Source organism: Bombus pyrosoma, linkage group LG7 (genome assembly GCF_014825855.1).
Source record: "Bombus pyrosoma isolate SC7728 linkage group LG7, ASM1482585v1, whole genome shotgun sequence".
NCBI classification, from domain to species: Eukaryota; Metazoa; Arthropoda; class Insecta; order Hymenoptera; family Apidae; genus Bombus; species Bombus pyrosoma.
Window position 1 is genome coordinate 4,452,327 of NC_057776.1, and position 20,640 is coordinate 4,472,966.

Consider the following 20,640-nt stretch of genomic DNA (forward strand, 5'->3'; position numbering starts at 1 on the left):
TCAGTTAAACATAATATAATATATGTTTATTTTCAAATAAACTTAACAACTTTTCCGTGCAATTCAATTAGAATAAGCGGAGAATATAGAAACTTTGAGTCCATTATAGTGGTCGTCTGATCGCGTGGTATCACTGTGAAAACGTACATAATAAAATGGTGAAAGATTATGGGTGTTAAACACTGAAAAAGAAGGGAGCTAGTTAAATTTGATCTGCGATCGATCGTCGATGGAATATTAATTACTGGTGTCTTTCTCGGTAGCAATGACCCATTTACAATAACTGTGAAAATACGTTCGCCAATGTGGAAATGAATCAGAATCGCGTCATGTATGGCGACTCACGGAAACTATACGATAGGCACACGCAGTTTGCCCTGCACGGGCTCTGCATTCTGTCGGACTAATGATCAATGGCTTTATTTGAGAAGCGATATACAAATAAAGTGCTACTAGATGATACAGAGAAGTTGACGAGCGTCATTGAAAATGCAAGAACAATCGACGGACACACGGTACGGCGCACGCTTAATGCGTATATTTTGACATTTACTCAATAAAAGGTGAAGTTTATACACATCGGCCTGTTCACTCCAATCGTGTGTCGCTAAATTAACGACGGTCATTATTGTTTGTTACGTAGACATTCTCGATGGTTCTTTTGCTTTGAACATCAAATATTTCTTTTGATGTATTTATTTTTCTATAAATTAAATTAATGTGGTAAAATAAATATTTTTTATTTATAATGTATTGAAGAGAATGATATGTTTTATGGTGTACGATAACGTATATAGATACTAGTGTTCATTACATATAAAAAGCATATCTGAAATATTATGATAAATTATTTTTTTGGCATATATATAAAAAGCAATTTTAGAAATTAAAATACTATTGATCAATCTTGAGTAAATAAAGTTGTCTTCTTATTTGATCTTGGGATTAAATGTAAGTTTTTTACATTCTTCTAAATATTTTTGAATTATCGATTATCATAATATTAATTAGACCTATGGTTGTGTACTTATTTTAAGAGACTTACAATCTTAAATGTACAAACTTGTTGTCATCTTCAATTATTGTTTATTGTCGCATATATACAATGGCTTGCAAAATTAGTTGTACACTTACATTATAGTGTTATGTTTATTTAGGAATATGTGATTAGAACACAAAGAGGTCCACTTCCAGAGAAATCTTGGAGAGTTAGTAGACGCTACAATGACTTCGTACAACTTAATGCAACTTTATCAATATCAGGCATTGACCTGGCACTTCCTCCAAAGAAAATTATTGGTAATATGGAACCAGACTTCATAGCTCAACGTCAAGTAGCCCTACAGGTTAGTCTTGTTATAAAAGAATTATTATTAAATATTTTTTTATTATTATTTTTTTTATCTGTTTTTAGAATTACCTAAACAATATACTAATGAATCCTATATTGGCATCGTCACTTCCCATGAAAAAATTCTTAGATCCAGATAATTACACAGCGCCATTACATGGTATGATTTAATTATAATAATAAATGCAGTTAAAAATAAGTTATACATATATACAAATAAAAAATAGATATAGGGAATATTTTATTTAAGTATTAAAATAAGTCCAGTAGTATTATAAATTATGAATTTATTGTATATAGCGTATTTCATAAGTAATTTCCAAATTCAGAAATAGCTCTGCAACAGGTGTCACTAGCTTTACGCAGTGATGCAAATTTCGAAGTTTGTAAGGCCATTCCTGATATGGGATGGCGGTTGAGGAAGCATTATTATACTGTAAAAAATCGTCAAAATCCCAAGCAAGAGTTACTGCTTGCATGGGTAGAATTTGGTCCAGACAAACACCTGCAAGATAAAGATATGCAAGGAGTTTTCAAAAGTTTAGGGACATTGAAGCATAATTATATAGAACCAATCGTTTATCAACATGTAACGGAAAATGGAGCGTTAATGATAAGAAATTTTTATCCAACGGGTACATTACGTGACATTTTGTGTGTAACTAAACCCAAACAACCGTTTATAAAGAAATACGGAAACCCAAAACAAACTAAATCGTTAACAGTGCCTGAAATTGCTATGTATGGTTACCAGGTTAGAAAATGAATACTTTATATCAAGATCATGGAAGAATAAGTTTTATACCTAAATATATTTTATTTTTTCTGTTCTAGATTTTGGAAGCTTTAGGATTTCTTCACGAAAAGGGCCTACCATACGGACATTTACATACAGGAAATATTCTTTTGACTCAGAGGTGTGCGAAATTGCTGGATCTAGAAAATGGCCTGTTAGGCTTACCAGCATTTTATCGACCTTATGTTGTGCAAAGGCGTAAACTTCACGCTACGGTATATTATATCCTACATTTCGAAAAATGTCATATAAATATATTAATATAATAAATATTTATATATCTTTTCTTTTAATAGACTCAAGTAGATGTTTATTCGTTTGGACATGTATTATATGAAATGGCATTTGGACGACCACTGTTAGAAGCAACGTGTTCTGAGTTACCTTATTGTGAAGCAACCTTAAAAAGTCTGCTGGAAGTGATACTCGCACCAGAAGCTCTGAAACAAGATTTACCAACGGTATCGCATTTATTAGAACATCCATTCTTCGAGTCAGCAAGACATGCTGTATTAGCTGTTGGCTCTATGGAACGACCACACTTCAAATTAAGTAGTCATTTGAAGGAGGCTCTGCAGCAAGCAGTGAACAAAGCAGAACAACGATTAAAAGACGAACAGAAAGTAGCAAGACATCAAAAGAGGCTTGTCAAAGTTCAGGAAATGATGAGCTCGGAAGAAGAGATGAAAAAGCGAAAACAAAAGCTAGTAAATATTTTAATATATCTAAATACCACATTAAATTGTTCCTCCAAAGTAAAAAAAATACATGTATTTGTTTTTCTAGAAGAAAGAACAGAAATTGGCCCAAGAACAACGTTCTGCAAATCAGTTAAGTGCGAATGGGATGAAACACGTAAACGGCAAGAGCCCAGAGCGCTCGGATAGTCCTACAAGTACTTCTACAGCGACCAGCGTTGGAACTTTAACACCCCCATCGCTGCGTAAGTTACAGATTATTTTTTTCAATAACATTCATTAACAATTAACATTAATCGATCTTCCTCATTTTTACGTTAGCTGGGCACAAAAGTTGATGGCGCATACTACGCTTATTTCTCTCACGTAGGTCATACGATCATACAAACACTAATTGCTCACATTCATGCATTTTTTTTTTTTTAATTATCGCTTGAATACATCTTGAATGAAATGTATGTACTTCTTTTTTGAATTTATGCATCGTAGATTGTATTTGATTCTGATAACTAGTATTGGGTGTAGTACATATATTTGAATGCTAATGGTATAATTGATAAAAATGAAATGTAGTGTAATGATATGTATCCAAGTGATGTTGTAATCTTTATATAAAGTTACAATTTATTTAACTAAAGGTTCTATAGATGTGCCGCAAAGTGATGGAGTTCCTGCTAAGTGTACTGTACCACCACCTCCGATGCCACCACCTGTTGATACAAGTAATGTTTCAAAGTTGACCAATGAACGAGCTGCTCTGCTAGGAAGTATTTGTAACTTCAATAAAACTAGTCTTCGTAAAGTTGCCAATGAATATCATTGAGGTGATAGAGTTAGATAATTGAAAGAAAGTAGTGCTGAGTGATCGTACTGATTCAGAAATAAAGAAGAAATTGTATGACAGTAATCTATACCAAAAGGATGCTATTTTTTTCATCAAATTGCGAAGATATTTATAATTTTATTTCGATCGCGATACTTGTGAGATCTGTATACGTACATATATATATTTCAATTCTGTAGAATCTTAATATGTATATTTCATAGGAATAGATAGTTGTAAATCGTATATTTACAAATAATCATGTATAAAATAATTCTATTCATGTATTTTAGCAGCATGAATCATTGTTAGAATTGAGCAATATTTAAATATTATTTGTTATTACTTTTTATTCTTTAAACACCGTCCAAAAATGGATTCGAAATTGTAAAAGATTAATTAAAATATTCTTTAAAAAAGAATGTTTCTTTATATGTTATATTTGTATCTATAAATGGAAATTAATCTTCCCTTTAATTATATTTAAAACTATTAAAGAAAAGCTTATTAATATTATTTATAAAATAATCTATATTTTAACTAGGAATGAAGTTCATTTGCTTCGATCTAAGTCTCGCGATCGAATCACATCTAATATCTTACTTGTTCGACTCTAAGGAAATTAAAACGATAACTGATAAGACAAGAGTGATAGTATCTACATGTACCACATAAACTTTATCTCGTTAGTGTTATATACCGTTCTGTCTATTTCAAGTTTATGATATATGTAACGTAATTAATGTACAGATACCATTCGTCTTGTAAAAGTGAGTATTGTGTGTTGCTTTACTTGTGTCGCTCGTAGAATCGAAATCACGTTTGTTTCTACGGAGAGAGAAAATGTGCCAAGACCCGATCTTTCCATTGAACAAATAGTAATGTCGTAATGGTGAATGTCGGCGTAATATATATTTCTATATGTCGCGGAAAAATAAGTATATATGTACAAGATCTATCTGTGAATATTCATAACGAAGCGATGTAATATAGATAGTCACAATTTTTCATATGTAATATCAATCTTAAATGTAATTTGTTGAATTATCTTAAATGTATATGTTGAATTATAAATACTATTCTTCATAGAGTAATATAAATATTCGTTTTATCGATAACTAAAGAAAATAAATTGAAACAGATACTATATTTATTAAAGAAGATAATGTAAGTTATATAATTTGGAAATCTTCAGACGTACTAATAAATATATTAGTAAATCGAATTATCATTTGTTTGCAAGGAATATTTACTTAATAACTATCATGTAATAATTGTCACGATATTCTGCATAATTCTTCTTAAACAATATAGTCTAGTGCGAAAAATAATTTATTAAAACGAAACAATGGCGTAAAAAATTATCACACTACATTTTGAATAATACTTGCATTTAATATAACAGATTGCAGAAAATAGTTTTCCTCTTGAAGATATTTTACTACTTACAGTGAAAATTTAATAAATACAAAATATGCATATCTCCGCAGTATTTTTATCATTCGAAGTGTCTTTAATATAAATACTGTAAATTCTTACAATATCAAAAATATACGTGTGTACATATAGCTATCTAAATATACGATAGATCGTGAGGATTGCAATTTCATTTTGTTTGTGTTCAAGGGTTAAGGGTTTTAAAATTCAACAAATTCAACAAAAGTTGGGTTTCAATCAAATCTATCTTAACCTCTGTTGTTTCATCAAAATCATTTTTCTGTTTCTATTTTATCAATATAATTGTATTCAAATTATGTGGAATCATACAAAAGTTTCCTGATATATGCAAAATAAGTTCGGTGAACCATACAAAGATTGTGTCACGCTTATGTTATCGTATCATAAATTATGAGGATCAGTGATATTAAAAAAGTCGACGTATGAAGGGAAAACCGACAACATGTAGTACAGTGACACAATTTCAATGTTATGTTTCACGAGCTTTCGTAATTTGCGATTATGTTAAAGTTTTTTCTATAAACAGCGGCTGCGAGTTTTTACGTAATATGTTACGTCAATTGCTTCCTACCGTGTACGTACGTACATATATACATTGTTATGCATGCGATGATGTAACCGCGATACGTATATGGCATTCTTAAGTCAACACGACTCGTATTTAAATTAAAATCTCTCGAAAGGTATAAATGGCATAATGTTCTCTTTTTCCACTTTTTTCTTTGTCACAAAAATAGAAAAAAAGAAAGAAGAACAGAAAATAAATCACTACTGCCCCAATACATGCATTACATTAGATGATTGCATATATGTTACTAATATGTCGCGCACAGATGAATATCCTTAGTTAAAAATCGAGCATGGGTATTATCACCTATTGTCATATTAAAATTAAAGTATTATTTTTTTTTGGCAAATTAAAGCTAATCGGGGTGACAATAAGGATGTCCCCCGTTTAAACATCATGACCTTTTATGAAGCTCTTCTGTAATTATTTTTAGTCTGAAAAAGAAAGAAGATTAGTTATTAAAGATATAAAGATTATTATTACCACCATAAATATAAAATATTACTATGATTTAAAATGACACTTTACTTTATTAGTTCTTCTTGAATACGATCCGTAATCGCTTTTCTCGCTTCCACTTCACTTGCTTTCGATGCACGCAATTGTTCTAGTAACTCGGTAAAATCTATTGGCTCACCGTAATTCAAAGTGACCTTTTTGCGAATTTTCAATCTGTACGGCGGCTCATTTGGAAGAACTTCGTCCATACCAAGGTGATAGATTGGTATCACCAGTGGCGTAACTGGCGATTCCAATATTAACCTTCCAACACCCCACTTTAATCTACAACACGTCAATGGAACATTAAATTTCGTAAAATCATATTTTTGTCATTCTGTGATAATTAAATAAGAAAAAAGAAGACGATGAAGAAGAATAAGATAAAATATGGAATAAAAAGTAGAAAAAGATAATCGCAAACCTCATGTTGTCTTTAAACATGTTTACTTTTCCCTCGGGAAAGACATGAACCCAATCACCGGCTGCCAATTTTTCGATGCAGAAATCTATAGCTTCTTGATACACGCCGCCACCTCTGATCACAGGAATGCATTTGCCCAGCATAAAGAAGTACGAATGCCAGGTCTTTGTGAAACAAATGTCGTGGGCCGCGATCGACCACCTCATCTTACGTCGATTCATCAGATTCTTCAGGCCCAGGGTCGCTAAATGAGTTCAGAGATTTTTCTGTCTTAAATTTTTTCATTCGATCGCTTATCGATGGTCATTCTGAGGAAGAAAAGATTATATATGTTTCAGGAAGAGGGGAATGCGCGTAATGTGTGAGGTATACATGCATATGTGGTATGTATGTGGATCTAAATAATTGGTGTTTAACAAAACAACAGAGGGGGTTGTTGACATAATGCACATAGATAGAATGCAGATGTTTATGCAAATTTATATTTTTTTCGAATACCACAAAAAAAAAAAAAAATAAAACTTAAGCAAAGACTCATCTCATCCACCCAATATCATAATGAATACTATATTTTGAACATTTTCCATGATTTACTGTAGTGTTTGTATTCTGTGTACTTTACACTTAAATTTTTTATAGATACATAAACATTCGCACTCTAGAAACAAATAAAAATAAACAAACAAATAAATATAGATATGAAATTTTTCATAGATATAACGTATTGTTATTATCGTTATCTAAATTATTCAGTCAAACTGGAAATCTATTTTATCAATAGTATGAATAAATAAAACGATTTAGAACTCGCAAGCTGTGCATAATGCTCGAATGCTATTATTTATATAAAATCGAAGTGGTTGTTTAAGGTTATTAGAAAAGAAGTTGCATGTGCATATTCCGCTATATTTTTTTTCATACGCAGAAAAGAAATACTTTTGTTGTAAAAAAAAGTAACTGACATTTAATTCGCATGAAAAATGTATGAAAGTAAATCATCCATTTCATTTTATTCACTGTTTCATCAGTAAAGTATACTTTGAATAGATAACAAAAGGAAAAATACATGCCATTCAACTATTGTTTGATTGTCTCGATAACGATTTGTCAATCGATATTTGGAGTAAAATATTTGCTAACAAAGCACAAACATGGAGATAGGAAACAATATCGATAAAATATTGTTGTATGCTTAACACAGATAACGGTCGGTACGATGCGAAAGGATGCAATTGTTGAATCATATTCGAGAGACTTACCCCATATGCCAGGGTCATCGAAACAACTGTGATGATTCGACACCGTAATGAGCGGGACATTTTTCGGTCTTTTGCATAACGCACGATTGATGATGTGTTTGTTGTATACCGTCGTTCTGTTCAGCCATTCTTAAACAACAAAAACGAAAAAGAAAAAGCTCTTTGATAAATTAATTTGCATATCAGGAGGAGAGATTATAGGGATGTATTTAACTTAGAATTTGTATATTTCCCGTGTATAACTGGTGAATAAGGGGAAAAGACGAGGAGTGTCCATTTTTCCATTTTATAGCACATTTTGTTTGGAAACTGAGACTGAGAGACAAGAACTGTCTAATCACAATGACTATACTTAAATATGCTCATAAGATAATGTTAAAAATTTGGTGTACTGCTTAGAAACAGGGAATAGCCACTCTGCATTGGAACTAAACGCGGTTAAAAATAATTAATATCTTATTAATCATTATTTTTTACGAGGTCTAAGTAAGATTTAAGCTTCATTTTGTGAGTAATGCAGGTAAATTCGTTGAATGTTGTTCCTTTCTTAGTGGATTAAAATATTAAAACTTCATTTTCTCAATAAAGCCATTTTGTGATATTCCTCGTTCCCCCCCCTCTGATCTTCAACTACATACATATACATAGGAGTTGTAAGACACACTTCATCTGGATCTTGCATAGAATTGGTTTTATTTAAGCGTATGCTCAATGAACCAGTGCTTTCACTCGTGAATCATTGCTAGTGCTAAAACTTTTAAGTAAAGCCGCTACTCATGCTTCGCTGACACGTAAATAATTATTCTTTTCATCGAAACCTTAGAACCATGTCGCTACGGCGATCCTTATGAAAACTGATTACACAATGAAATTGGATGAGGTGATTCCTGTGAAGTAATTGATATGATTGCCTTCAAAATTTAAAAATAAGTGATAAAAAATTGTTTACAGCAAAAAATGAGAAAGGTTATCCCAACGACACTTTAATATTTCGAAAATATTTTATATCTTTTCTTTTGTATGGTAACTGTCACTTTTCAAAGAAGTTCAACTACCTCCACACAAGGTCATTCAAGGTTATAATCATGCACTAAATCGATTTCTGATTGCATATTTCGATAACAGCGTGAAAGTGAAAAATTTGCATATGTATTATGAAAAATGAAGATGGAAAATATATCTAGTCTAATTCATATTCTCGGTGTTTTTGTGAGTTAATGAATCTAACATTATAGTAATAGTTCTTGAACACACCGACAGATGGCCTCTGTAGAAAGCTCCACGTTCAAAAATTAATCATGCACTATTATGTTTAAATTCTATATACTAGTGATATTTCATACACATTTAGCATTTAAAAGCAATTATTTCAACTACCTAACAAGGATCACTTAGCATTTAAGAAGCATATAAATTTTAGCATTACGGGCGTCATAATGAATGAAAAAGAAACTCTGACTATGTAAAATTACTATGTAAAATTATGACTATCACACACGGATAAATTGGTAAAACGAATAAAAACAGAGGAATGGAAGAGAGAGGGGAGGATTAAACAGAGAGAGAGAGAGAGAGAGAAATAGAGAGAGAGAGAGAGAGAGAGAGAAATAGAGAGAGAGAAAGAGAGAAATAGAGAGAGAGGGAAAGAGAGAAAGAGAAAGAGAGAGGTGGGAGGATGGTCGTGTATGGTGCGCTACGCGTCCAACCAATTGAGTAATGCGCTTAATTTCCGAAGTTTATTGTAACGTAGCTAAGTCAACATCAAGCCGAGTTCGTTGTAAATCAGTGGTACTCACTGAAAGGACAGCGAGAGCCAATGACTGATTTCCTGTGCCCTTTGTCGGGCGGTAACGCGTATCTGACCCTCCCTGAAATTAGAAACGCCAAATCTTCGCAAAACAAATAAAAGTGACGCGTTATATACAACTTCGTCATTTCCGGAACTACATACAACAATCCAAAATCCAAGTAGGATTAAAATTCTTAAAATCCAATTGCAGTTAAATGAATACGATCTTTGATTAAATGCATGCGTAATCACATGTATGTGAATTATTAATTTAGTATTAATGTACTATTTATTTAGAGCTAATGTTAGTGGCATATTAAACAACAATAGAAAAAAGAAAGATTTTGTAAGTATGTTTAAGGTTAAACGATGGCTATCATTTCTGTGTAATAGTAATAATAATAGTTAAATGTAATAAAGTTTTGGCGATTTCATGAAAATTAAACATGCGTGTCCAATTCTATAACAATGAAGTGTGTATAAGATAATTAAAAATACCTGTTGCACACAAGATTTTGTACCTATATTTTCTTATACTGTTTGTCTTTTTATATGATCTTCTTGCAAATCTATTCATGTATGTGTATGAATATTAGTCTTTTTATATACATATTTATATTTATAATATGTGCTCCAAATTAAAAATATTAAAGAAGACAATTGTAAATTAAATGTTAAATTTAATTACAATCATTGATGCAAAATTTATTTCAATTGTAAGTATGCGTAGAAGATGAACTCTAGGGCAAACAAGTGTGGAACTATCTCATCATGGTCGTTTTTGCTGTAATATCGTTTTATGAAATTTAACGATACATTACGATATATACGATAACGATTATTCGATAAAAGGACAATTTATGTATCAATCTTTTAAATTAATAAATTGTATTAGTGTATTCTATAAAGAAGCTTTAACTGTAGTACATATCACGTATAAAAACTATACATAAAATTTGTTATTCAACAATTGAAAATTAAAAATAGTTTTTAAAAATTTTACTACAATTGCGAAAATAGATTGTACACGCAACCTATGTTTGATAAAGTTCTCATACCGATTTTATGATTATTATTCTGATTAAATAAAGTGAATTTAATTATTCATGACATATTATGTAAAGTAACGTTTCTTAATATCACGCTGAAACATTTCGGGCATCTTTTTATAAACGCTTTTAACCTTTTATCAATAAATATACTTATCTAAATATTTTTTATATTTTTACATGAATTATAGAAATAAACTGTAGATCACACAACTTATACTAGGAGTCGATATAATAAAATGGTCAAATTTGTAATACATCGAGAATTATATCGATATATAAATGTAAATTAAGACAGTTGCTAACAAATTAATATATCGATATACAGAAATAAATAGTACTAACTTGTAGTTAACAAACCGGCTTGCATAGTCACTCACCTATTATGATTTTAGAAAAAATTCCTACTGCTACAAAGGTTATACTACTCGCGATGTTCCAGAGGCTACCCGTATTTCGAAGTTTCGGTATGATCCATTTAATATCGTATACCATCGCACTATTTCTCAGTTGCTAGATTGAAAGAAAAATTAGGAATGTGGCACTTCTCCGGACGACTGGGAAGCGCCTTCCCCGCGAGAAATCGTCTACTCTTTCGTAACTCACGACAACCATCTTCGTGCCAACTTCACGCCATATTTCTTGATGACCATCACGTGGTTGGCCGAATGTGGCCGTACATGCCCGACTGTTGCCGATTATTTCAGCATTTAATTTAAAATTAAACGCGCCTCAAACACTTGTTCTCACCTTGGGTAACAACGTGTAAATGTATCCCGTTATTGAGTCGGTTGTAATTAAATATTCTTTTAGTTGTTATTACAGGATATTGAGTTATTTCTTTTAGCGATAATACCACAGAAAATATCCTTACAGTTGCGTGCGTAGCTATTTTTATTTCCATTGAGGATACCTTTTTTATTTTAAACTATATACAGGCAATGCGAGGTAGATCCACAAGATTGCTCTGCATTATCTATATGTACATAGCAGTAGCTACGAGGAACCTTTGATTTCACCAAAAAGACGACAAGTGATGTCGGCTCACTTCGAGATAGCCTTGCGGATCTGCCTCGCATTGTCTGTACATAGCTTGAATGCAAACATACAGCCGAGGACAAAAATAAGTGGACATAGGTAGTGGAGATAGGTATCAATTAAATTTTATTAAATACGGCTTATTAACGCAAACATGAAAATATTAATTTCTATTGTTTGCTAAATAATCTATGTATTGTAAGGGTATATGTATAATAAATACAACTTAAATTTACAACACTACTACTAGTTCAATTAACTTCATTGACATCTGTATCCACTACCTACTCTCTTACTTTTATTCTCTACTTTAGGTAACATTTAAAATACAAATATAAAATACGTTATAAATCATTATAATGTATATATTTTAATATGATAAATGTAAACAAATATTGATGCAATATTAAAAATCATAAAAAGTATAAAAATGAAAAAATATATTTATGAAATGGTCAAGGTCAATGATAAATAATTTCACTTATACATATAACTGTCGCTAAAGATATTTTTAATTATGTATATTGTACTTTTAAGAATTGAGATAAATTTTGGAATATATTTGAAGTATTGTAGGTTTGGAGTATGTTTGAATTAGATTTGTGTTATGTTTGGGAAAATAAGATTGACAAATAATCAAATTATAATACAAATTCATTTGATACTTACAGAAAATAGTAGACCACGAAGAGCTTCGTTTCATTTCTCAACTAACCTCAACTAATCGAAAATTTTCATGGAGATGATAACAAAAAGATCAGTTATCGTCTCTCACTCCTCCGATAGTGGTAAATAAATTTATAGTTGCATTATCTTAAACGGTGGTAACGCGGTCTCGTTAGCGCGACTTGAAAATTGCGAAGGATACATTATAATAATCATGGCACGCTCGTACGCGGCGTAATAGTAAAATGCCTGGTGAGATCTTAGATAACCATTCACTGGACGAACGGATGTACAATAAGACACAGCTGTCTACGAAGTTGTGCCTCTGGCGGTGACGCTGCACTTGCAATGTCAGTTGAACACCTATCAGAAGCTGCTGCGAGGAAAGAAACGTGCTGGACGGTTATGAAGGGGGCAAGGTGGCGGAGGAGGTGGCGTACACACGACGATCGAGTACATACATTAGGAGCTTCGGGTTAAGTTCATCTGCGGAGGAAGAAAGGACGTAGCACACGGGAGCATCGAAAGAGGTGAAAAAGAAGGGAAAAGATACAATGATGCGAAGCAAAGTCGTAGACCGCGGGGAGGGATGAGAGGAGAATGTCCGGTGGCATGTGGGAAGTGGGGGTCTAACGCGAGCGGAGAAGCAACCAGTCGAAGGGGGCTCACGAGTGGGGGAAAAGGGCCTCATCTCAACAGCCAGTACGATTCGAGTCTCTCAACTGCGTGTTGCCGTGCCATCGTACATACGAGGTACCTTTGCAAGTTTACAACTGTGGAGAGGATATCTTGAAGCACCATACTGAGGCGAGTCGTGTACCATTCGAGAATTGACCGCGAAGTGTCCTCTTCGTGACGTATATATTTTCTTTCTTATTCACTCGGCCTCAAAGAAAACGACATTGTAAGTTTCCCGGGGTGGAATGGTACAAAACTATGTATACGAATCATTTGGTCGATGTAAGAATGCGATCAACACCAAAGATAAATTAGGACCGAAGCGTTTTTATTTATCTTCATTTACCTCTATAACCTTGAGATGACAGTTCCGGCGGTGGTGCTAGCGCTACAATGCGCAGGCTACTCGATCGTTGAACCGCGAAACGGTTACCAAATACGTCCGCGAAGTGATGATGTCCACCCTCTGTGAAACACGAGAGACTCGATAGTGATGTGATACTAGTAGAGTAGAGAAAGAAGGGGGAGAGACAAAAAACAAAATAAAACGATATCGAAAGAAAAGGCTGAGAGTATCGGCGGAAGGTACAGAGTAAAAGATAGAGGTAGAGAGAGTGGAACAGAGCGAGAGGGAAGAGAGCGAGCCGAGCGTTCGGCTTGACTCGAGTGCAGTGTACGGTGATGCCGCGAGGATGCCACCTTCGTCGGTCCTCTCGACACGATATAGGAAGGCGCGACGGTACCCCGTGATCTGCCGGGGCCCCACGATTCGACTGTGCCACGACATTGCGCTATTACTCGCGCAGTGCGGTGCAAGTGCAAGTGCAGGTGCAACTGTGAAGTGGTGCCAGTTCAACGACGACGAGAACGTACAAGCGGGATACTACGCGACGCGAGAAGTCCGGCGATGCGGCAAGTCAGGAATCCTCCTTGTATCCGGTGATTCGCGAGTGACGCTCTCGAAGACAGATCGGTTAGCGTTCGCGTGTTCGCGCATGTGTGTCGCTAGGTGTTACGCAGAAAAGATCGTTCTTTGTTCGAAAACGAACAACAAAACCGGCGTACGAATTACATCTATAGGAGGAACAGTGAATTCGTATTACGACTGCGAATTCCCATCAGGATCGAGTAGTTCGAGTTATCCCGAGCATCGTAGTTTCAGCATATTGGCTGCAGCAGAGAGAAAGCAACAGGTATGTGTATATAGATATGTGTATACGTTCCGTATTCTCGGTGGTTGCACGTTATACGGTCGCGTTGCCTGTTCGTTCGCGCACGAACGTGCGCATGCTCTTGATCGAAGATCTCGCTGTGCACAAGCCAATATACAGACTGGGCACTGGTGACTCTGTGTGTATGTGTCTTTCATCGCGGAAGAACTCCAGTTCAGCCGAGTGAGGCGAGGTCGTCTTCTTGCATCTGTACTCCCTTGCATACGAGTTTTGCTACTTCTGTATTTCCATACCTATGAATAAGATAACCGTGCGAAACAGACGCGCATACGACCGTGCAGATTCGCATAAAACTTCCTTTCAGTTAAATCAAACAAAATAACTTAGCCGTATACAACATCGTATGAATCCTTTACACACAGAAAACGCATGAAATTAACTGAAATTTCGTCGTTTTGTCCAAAATATAACGATAGAAGTTTGGTTCGTTGACAAGACGATGCTGACGATAATTGATCCTCATACTCCTTTGTCGAATGAATTTCACGAAACTGAGTCACTTTGATCGTTCCGCGACTCTTCGAAAACCCCTCGTTAACCAATATTTATGTCCTCGTTCGTCTGTCCCCTTTTTGCGTTTCGAGAACTAACTGAATTCCTCTTTGATATTTCAACATCGAGTTAATGGTAAGTAAGCTCGTAAAATCCACCAACGGAGTGGCGCATCGATTTCGATTACGATTTTGACCAAAGATTCAATTAAAATTATCGACACTTTTATTAGGCGATGTCAAAAATTTTCATGCGGAAACTCTAACGCCGTTTAAGATCACGGGGACCACCTACTCCCTTCAGAGAATGTTAATTGGTCGTTTTACGAATTATAAAGCAACAACGAGGGGAAGAGACACGACAACCACTTGCTATCGTATCCATTAACATACCTGAGTTCACCCTATCGTCGCCGTTACACACTAGCGACGCTTAACATTAACGACGCAAAAAGAAACTAATTATAGCAGCCTGCAAGCACTTGTTCTGTATATACTTGGTACGCTATACCGTAGCCCACTTTCCTTATTTTCCTATGTTTTCATTTCGGCAAGCTCTGGGTACCAATTATAACAACTTAGGCTAATTATTATCGCTTATTCAGTCGATGGAAATTGCGAATGTTCTGTCTGAATATCTGGAGACGATACTACGCGGGATGGCACGTAATATTATATACAACAGGATGATCATAATTGTAGGAACGAAATAAGCGAGCACGACGTAAATTGGATTTGAGAGTGGTTCCGGTTCGTGAGAGCAGCAAGACAACGATGGTACTTTTTCGTAAGAAAATGTATACACGGACCAGACACGTGGATATCCGTGTATAGGATATGTTTGTTAAAAACCATAACGCCGGTTTAATTTTATCGAAGGGCTCTCCGGGTAAACCTTGAAACGTGCATCGAACGAAATTACACACTGCGTATACGACTTCCCCGTATATAGCTTTATTAAAAATGTACATAGGTAATCTCGTGGTTATGATGATCGGATACGCATGTGCGTGACTATTTCATCAAAATTTGATTTGCTAACGTTTCTATAGCTATGCTATTTCACATTTGAGATAGTAAATCGCGTGAACTACAGTCGCACAAGAAGGGATCTGTGCTATTCTGTGCGCATTCCGGATTATGCGATAAGATTCAGACAGGAAATACAATATGGGCCGAGATATAGTAACGTCGTAAACTATCGAAATGTGGCATTGATTGACGTCTTGAGTTCCAGGATTAGTTATTATAAAACCATATATTGCATTCTATTTTAAGATACAATATACATTGATAAAAGTAACAACTTATGACTTAGTATTTCATATATAAACATTTATTTATTTCAATGAATTAAGAAAATTTGTATAACAAATAAGTTAGTATAAAATATATTGACCCTGCATTAAAAATTTCTGCACACGATCTTGTTTAGGATTTTAGGGCTTTAATTTCTGTTCTGATTAATTTTACGATCTTGCTATATTATGGTTCAGAATATAAAAAGATAGAGACGTGTCGATGCGCGATGGAATGTCGGTCAACAAAGCGTAATAAGGTTATTGTGCACGCCACCAGAGCGCTAATTACTTCTGGACACCATCAGAACGTTGACGATGCGCCATTTAAATGTCACAGATGTGGCGTCAGATACGCGAGAAACCCATAAGGAAAATGATTCGCGAGATCGTACGTAGCGATTACTAGCGATACACAGAGAGCTAAGAAGCTATTTGAAATAAAAGAACAGGCATGATGTTCGTGTATCGTGTTACGTTGAACGTACAATTGTATCGGTTAGCGAAGTATCACGTACTGTATGCTTGGTTTAATATGTAGTTCTCCTGTCCTTCATGATTTTACAGACAGTGGCACGTGACAGTCGTAAGTAAGACCATGAGCGACCTTGTAGTTCCTGTCACGGTCCTTTATAAAACTCCGCGTGGTTCAGCTAGCCTTATTGCACGTTGGGGGTCGTGTAATAACGCTGTGGTTAAATTCCTGATACTTTTATTTTCCCGGACGATACCAATTTTTATATACCTACCGTGTGCGGCTATGATCGACCTTCGACGTTATCCTCGTTCAAACATGATCGATCCTATCCTCCTCCTTTGTCGATTTACCTTTCTTTTGCTCTAGAAATTTTGTTTTCGGTTAATTTCATAATCCCGTGGCCCGTTTCCCCTACAATTTTCAATTTCACTTTATCGGCTGTGACCAAACGTCTGAAAAAAAGGAAAGGAAAAAAAAGAAAGGGTAATCGACAATCACGCTAAACGGTGGGATAACTTATCGACTCTGCCTTCACGGTGGTTTTGTTTTGTTTCCACGCACGCACAGCTGCGCCATTATTTTTGATCGCATCTCTGAAGGGGAAATATTTATAATATCGTCGACGAAGAAAAACGGAACAACAAGGAGAAAAGGCGACCAGGCGTTTAAGAATATGAGGATAAGAAAAAAGGGAGACAGGATGATGAAACAGTCGGTGCTTCTCGCGCGGTGCACAAAGATTTTCGTTATACTCTGTATATATGTAAAATTTCTAGAAGGTGTAATTATCTGGTGTCGGTTAATCGACGCGCGGATCGAAGCGTACGAGACATCGGTTACTCGTTAATTACCGGTTTCCATTATTAATTCGAGCAGGGCGTAATCACTCGTGTTTCAATCCTATTAGATGGCGCCTTTAATTAATTATTTTCACGGCATACCTTGTTGCGGGATCCAGGAGAAAATGGCGCGTTAGCGAGATGTCAGACTTAAAAAAGTGTGTACGTACAACGTGCGCGAAAGAGGGTTACAGGAAACGAGTATGACAAGACAAGATGGAGGAGACTATTCTTAAATTTGACCAAGATTGATGATCGGCGAGGTATAACCCCGTAAAAGTTTCCCCATGATGGTTTTCAACAGTGTCGTCTACGATGGAATAACGCGGAGGTACGCGCACGCGTATTTATGGGATATATGTTAATTTCATAGATCGTGGTATTAAAGCAATCATTTGTCTGATTTAATAATGCGCTGGTGGGTTTGGTCACGGTAGAATGTTAATTTACGATAATTATTGTAATTTACGGTAATGGGCGTTATTAACTTCTTACGTTGGGCTTGGTACACCTTAGATTGGAGATCGCGACACAGATGCACCGATTTGCATAGAGACGAATAAAACAACAAGAATTACTTTTCATCGAGAATTATATTTTCGGCAAAGTGAGAAGATACGCTGTAAAAAATTCACGATCAGTAAGACTGCATCATGATGGTACACAAATTGAATTGATATGTAACACCATATATGCACAAGGGAACAAATGAAATAAGGTGAATCCTTTTCTTTGTTACAGAATGCTGTCACCCGGTCAAGACGGCCAATCCAACAACAGTTACTCGCACGGTAATGTCGTTCTTCAAGGTGCACCCTGCGGTCAGTGTCGAGATTTATGCCCGGCTGGATATGTGCCCCACTTTTGGCGGTGAGTAATCGTATTTTGCATGTATTATCCACTAAAAATCACAGTTCCCCGGTGAGAACTGGTGTATGATATTCTGATTAAAACAGAGGCAGTTTCGTTTCGGTTGGTGCGTTTTCAACGAAAGTGCAAGTACATACCATAAATGTATATTATCCACTGCTTGTTGCGTGTTCTTTTCTCTCGTTTTTCCTTTATTCTTTAAAGTATCGTAAGAAAGTGTTCGATATGCGTGATGCGTTTTCAATGAAAGCGAAATGAATGACATGTTCCACGGGAGGTGCTATCCCGACATTTTTACCGTCCGAGCAGAGGTTATCATTATGCGGCAATACTAGCCGAAACGATTACAAGAGAAATTGTTGATCGCGCGATCAATGACCATGCGTAAATACTTCTGTAATACCGGCTATGGCGAGAAGTAGAGGCACAGCGACGCACGCGATGCCTCTTTGATTTTCTCCGACCGGCGATACTAGTCGGAAAGGAAAAGTAAAATGCCATGAACGAAACCGGTGAAACCTGGTGCGTTTTGTTGTAATAAAAAAATATAGAAAGAGAGATAGACAGCGTCGAAACAGAAAATTATCTCGAGTCTAGAGGGAAGACTGGAGATGCAGGATTCGCGTCGACTTATCCTTGATCGCAGGATCACAGGATCGATAAAACGAAGAAGCACGTCGTTCCGCCAGGGTGACCAATCTTCGTATAACCGATGCGTGTTACGTGAACTGGTCCCGTGACAGCTCCGTTCCTGGTGTTGATAATGTATAATGTTGCTCGACCCTCGTATACCTCCTTCTTCTCTTATATTTAGACTCTGTGAATAAGAAACTTCTTAATGCAAATTGCGCTAGGAATGTAAGTAGTAGGTATTCGTAATGAATGTCGTTCATAGCTCGATCATATGACCGTGGTTCATAAAGTAAGTCTACTGATATTTTGTAATTCTCTTGCTATGTTTGTTCATGTTGCTGATAGGTTAGAAATTAAGTCGTACAGATATTTGCCTCTTTTTTTTTATTCGTTTATCTGAACATATAGGGCGACGTGATAATTATAATCGTATATCTGTATTAGCTATAAATCTTGACAAATTGACTTCTATAAAGACTTCTAAGTTTCTGCTTGCTTTTGTATTTTTCTTTCTTTATTTTATCCTTTTGTATTTATGAACATAGATAATGTTTCTGTCTCAGTCTTTACAGATGTATGTGTTTGATTAAGTTTTACAAATTCTTTAAGTCGTTTCTTTAAAAAACAACAATAATTTTATTTTGTTAATTGAGCTTATTTTGTTATAAACAACCACCTCCTTGTCGTTTATGGGATGGGTGCCGAAATAGAAATATATATGTGGTCCATAAATTTACGAAAATTTTCGATATATACTCTTCTATAAAGATCCTCTCTATATCCAATCAAAAATCCCTTTCACAAGCTACAACAATCTTCAATCACTGCGAACTATCTAAAATTTCTCACAATTCCATCCAATTACCTCTTCCCTTTTTCTAGACCCGCGTCAATCGTTTGGTTCGAAGAATCGGCAGCGTAAGACGCGCGAAACGCGTTCAAATTGGTAGAACGTGTTGTGCAAATAACGGAGGGTCGATTTCCCGTGGGCAGCCAGAGTCACGTGGGGTAGCGCCGCGGATAGTGGTGGTAAGTAGAAGGCGGTCGAGGCGTAGAAACGTCGTGGAAGCGTGTCCGTTGGTTCCGTGGAGGCAGAGCAAAGGGAAGATCGAAAGAGGGCAAAAGGAAGGTTTCTTCTCTGCTTCGGGTCGTAGGGTCGACTCGTCGGTCTCACGCGAGGCCTGCGTGCAACGAGACCGGCGCGGCGATGGGCCGTTCCAAGACGAATCGACTGGCAACCGAGCTAACCGATGAGAAAGAACGAGAGAGTATGCACCACCAGCTCGCCAAACGATCGGGATGGTGAATGAGGGGGGTAGAGGAGAGAAACAGGGATGTATGTTGGTCTGTAATTAACATACCGAGCCCCTTTACCCCTCCTCTCACGTAAAGTTGGTTCGTCGGTTCGCAGGTTCACCAAGCGCCTCGTTGTTTCCTTCCAAAGCTTTGTTCCACACTCCGAATATCGGGCTTTCAATTTTTCGATAGATTAGAACTAATTTGGATCACTTGATATTGGTAGTTTTGTCGTGGATGATTTTCGTTTTAAATTATTCGATTTCTTTAAATTATAGGTTAAGTAGGAGATTGTTGGCAAATGTTGGTAGCATTGTAAGAATAGTTTGATTTGAACTGTACACTAATTTGGAATCTATAGATCCATATTGATCTTGAATAGAATAAGAAATCGTGTACAAAATGTAC

General features: G+C 35.7%; 3 protein-coding genes across 11 annotated transcripts in view; 2 read left to right on the top strand and 1 right to left on the bottom strand.

Annotated features, from left to right (window-relative positions):
* Window positions 1-116: 116 nt before the first annotated feature.
* On the top strand, window positions 117-5,862 carry LOC122569358 (PX domain-containing protein kinase-like protein). Of its 6 annotated transcripts, none has more exons than XM_043730282.1 (9): window positions 117-515; window positions 1,158-1,346; window positions 1,415-1,511; window positions 1,681-2,105; window positions 2,186-2,362; window positions 2,444-2,854; window positions 2,934-3,090; window positions 3,167-3,211; window positions 3,484-3,622. In XM_043730282.1, exons 1-8 carry the CDS (start codon window positions 414-416, stop codon window positions 3,181-3,183), a joined length of 1,575 nt encoding a protein of 524 aa, XP_043586217.1. In that variant the 5' UTR covers window positions 117-413; the 3' UTR covers window positions 3,184-3,211; window positions 3,484-3,622. The 6 variants fall into 6 exon arrangements, with proteins under 6 accessions (XP_043586217.1, XP_043586218.1, XP_043586215.1 ...); XM_043730283.1 differs by having other exon boundaries at window positions 3,493-3,594; XM_043730280.1 differs by lacking the exon at window positions 3,167-3,211 and having other exon boundaries at window positions 3,493-5,862.
* Window positions 5,043-12,613, bottom strand: LOC122569362 (tafazzin). Of its 3 annotated transcripts, none has more exons than XM_043730293.1 (6): window positions 12,421-12,613; window positions 9,672-9,743; window positions 7,876-8,004; window positions 6,617-6,860; window positions 6,223-6,477; window positions 5,043-6,128 (listed from the first exon to the last, which is right to left on the bottom strand). In XM_043730293.1, exons 1-6 carry the CDS (start codon window positions 12,452-12,454, stop codon window positions 6,089-6,091), a joined length of 774 nt encoding a protein of 257 aa, XP_043586228.1. In that variant the 5' UTR covers window positions 12,455-12,613; the 3' UTR covers window positions 5,043-6,088. The 3 variants fall into 3 exon arrangements, with proteins under 3 accessions (XP_043586228.1, XP_043586226.1, XP_043586227.1); XM_043730291.1 differs by lacking the exon at window positions 12,421-12,613 and adding an exon at window positions 11,094-11,365; XM_043730292.1 differs by lacking the exons at window positions 9,672-9,743; window positions 12,421-12,613 and adding an exon at window positions 11,094-11,360.
* Window positions 12,614-12,812: 199 nt separating this feature from the next.
* LOC122569356 (protein espinas-like) overlaps window positions 12,813-20,640 on the top strand; it is a 113,811-nt gene continuing 105,983 nt past the window's right edge. Inside the window, exons 1-2 of one of the 2 annotated variants that reach the window (XM_043730272.1) lie at window positions 12,813-14,288; window positions 18,175-18,303. In XM_043730272.1, the coding sequence (XP_043586207.1) occupies window positions 18,176-18,303 (128 nt within the window). In that variant the 5' untranslated portion in view covers window positions 12,813-14,288; window position 18,175. Of the gene's footprint in view, window positions 14,289-18,025; window positions 18,093-18,174; window positions 18,304-20,640 lie in introns of those variants that run through there. The other variant, XM_043730273.1, reaches the window with a different exon arrangement.

Coding starts and splice junctions, on each gene's coding strand:
- LOC122569358 (XM_043730279.1), top strand. CDS start 414: ATGGCTTTATTTGAGAAGCGATATACAAATAAAGTGCTACTAGATGAT. Junction 2,106..2,185: donor TTGCTATGTATGGTTACCAG/GTTAGAAAATGA, acceptor TTTCTGTTCTAG/ATTTTGGAAGCTTTAGGATT. Junction 2,855..2,933: donor AAAAGCGAAAACAAAAGCTA/GTAAATATTTTA, acceptor TTGTTTTTCTAG/AAGAAAGAACAGAAATTGGC.
- LOC122569362 (XM_043730291.1), bottom strand. CDS start 11,208: ATGGTATACGATATTAAATGGATCATACCGAAACTTCGAAATACGGGT. Junction 6,478..6,616: donor ATGTTTAAAGACAACATGAG/GTTTGCGATTAT, acceptor GACGTGTTGTAG/ATTAAAGTGGGGTGTTGGAA. Junction 6,129..6,222: donor ATTCAAGAAGAACTAATAAA/GTAAAGTGTCAT, acceptor TTTCTTTTTCAG/ACTAAAAATAATTACAGAAG.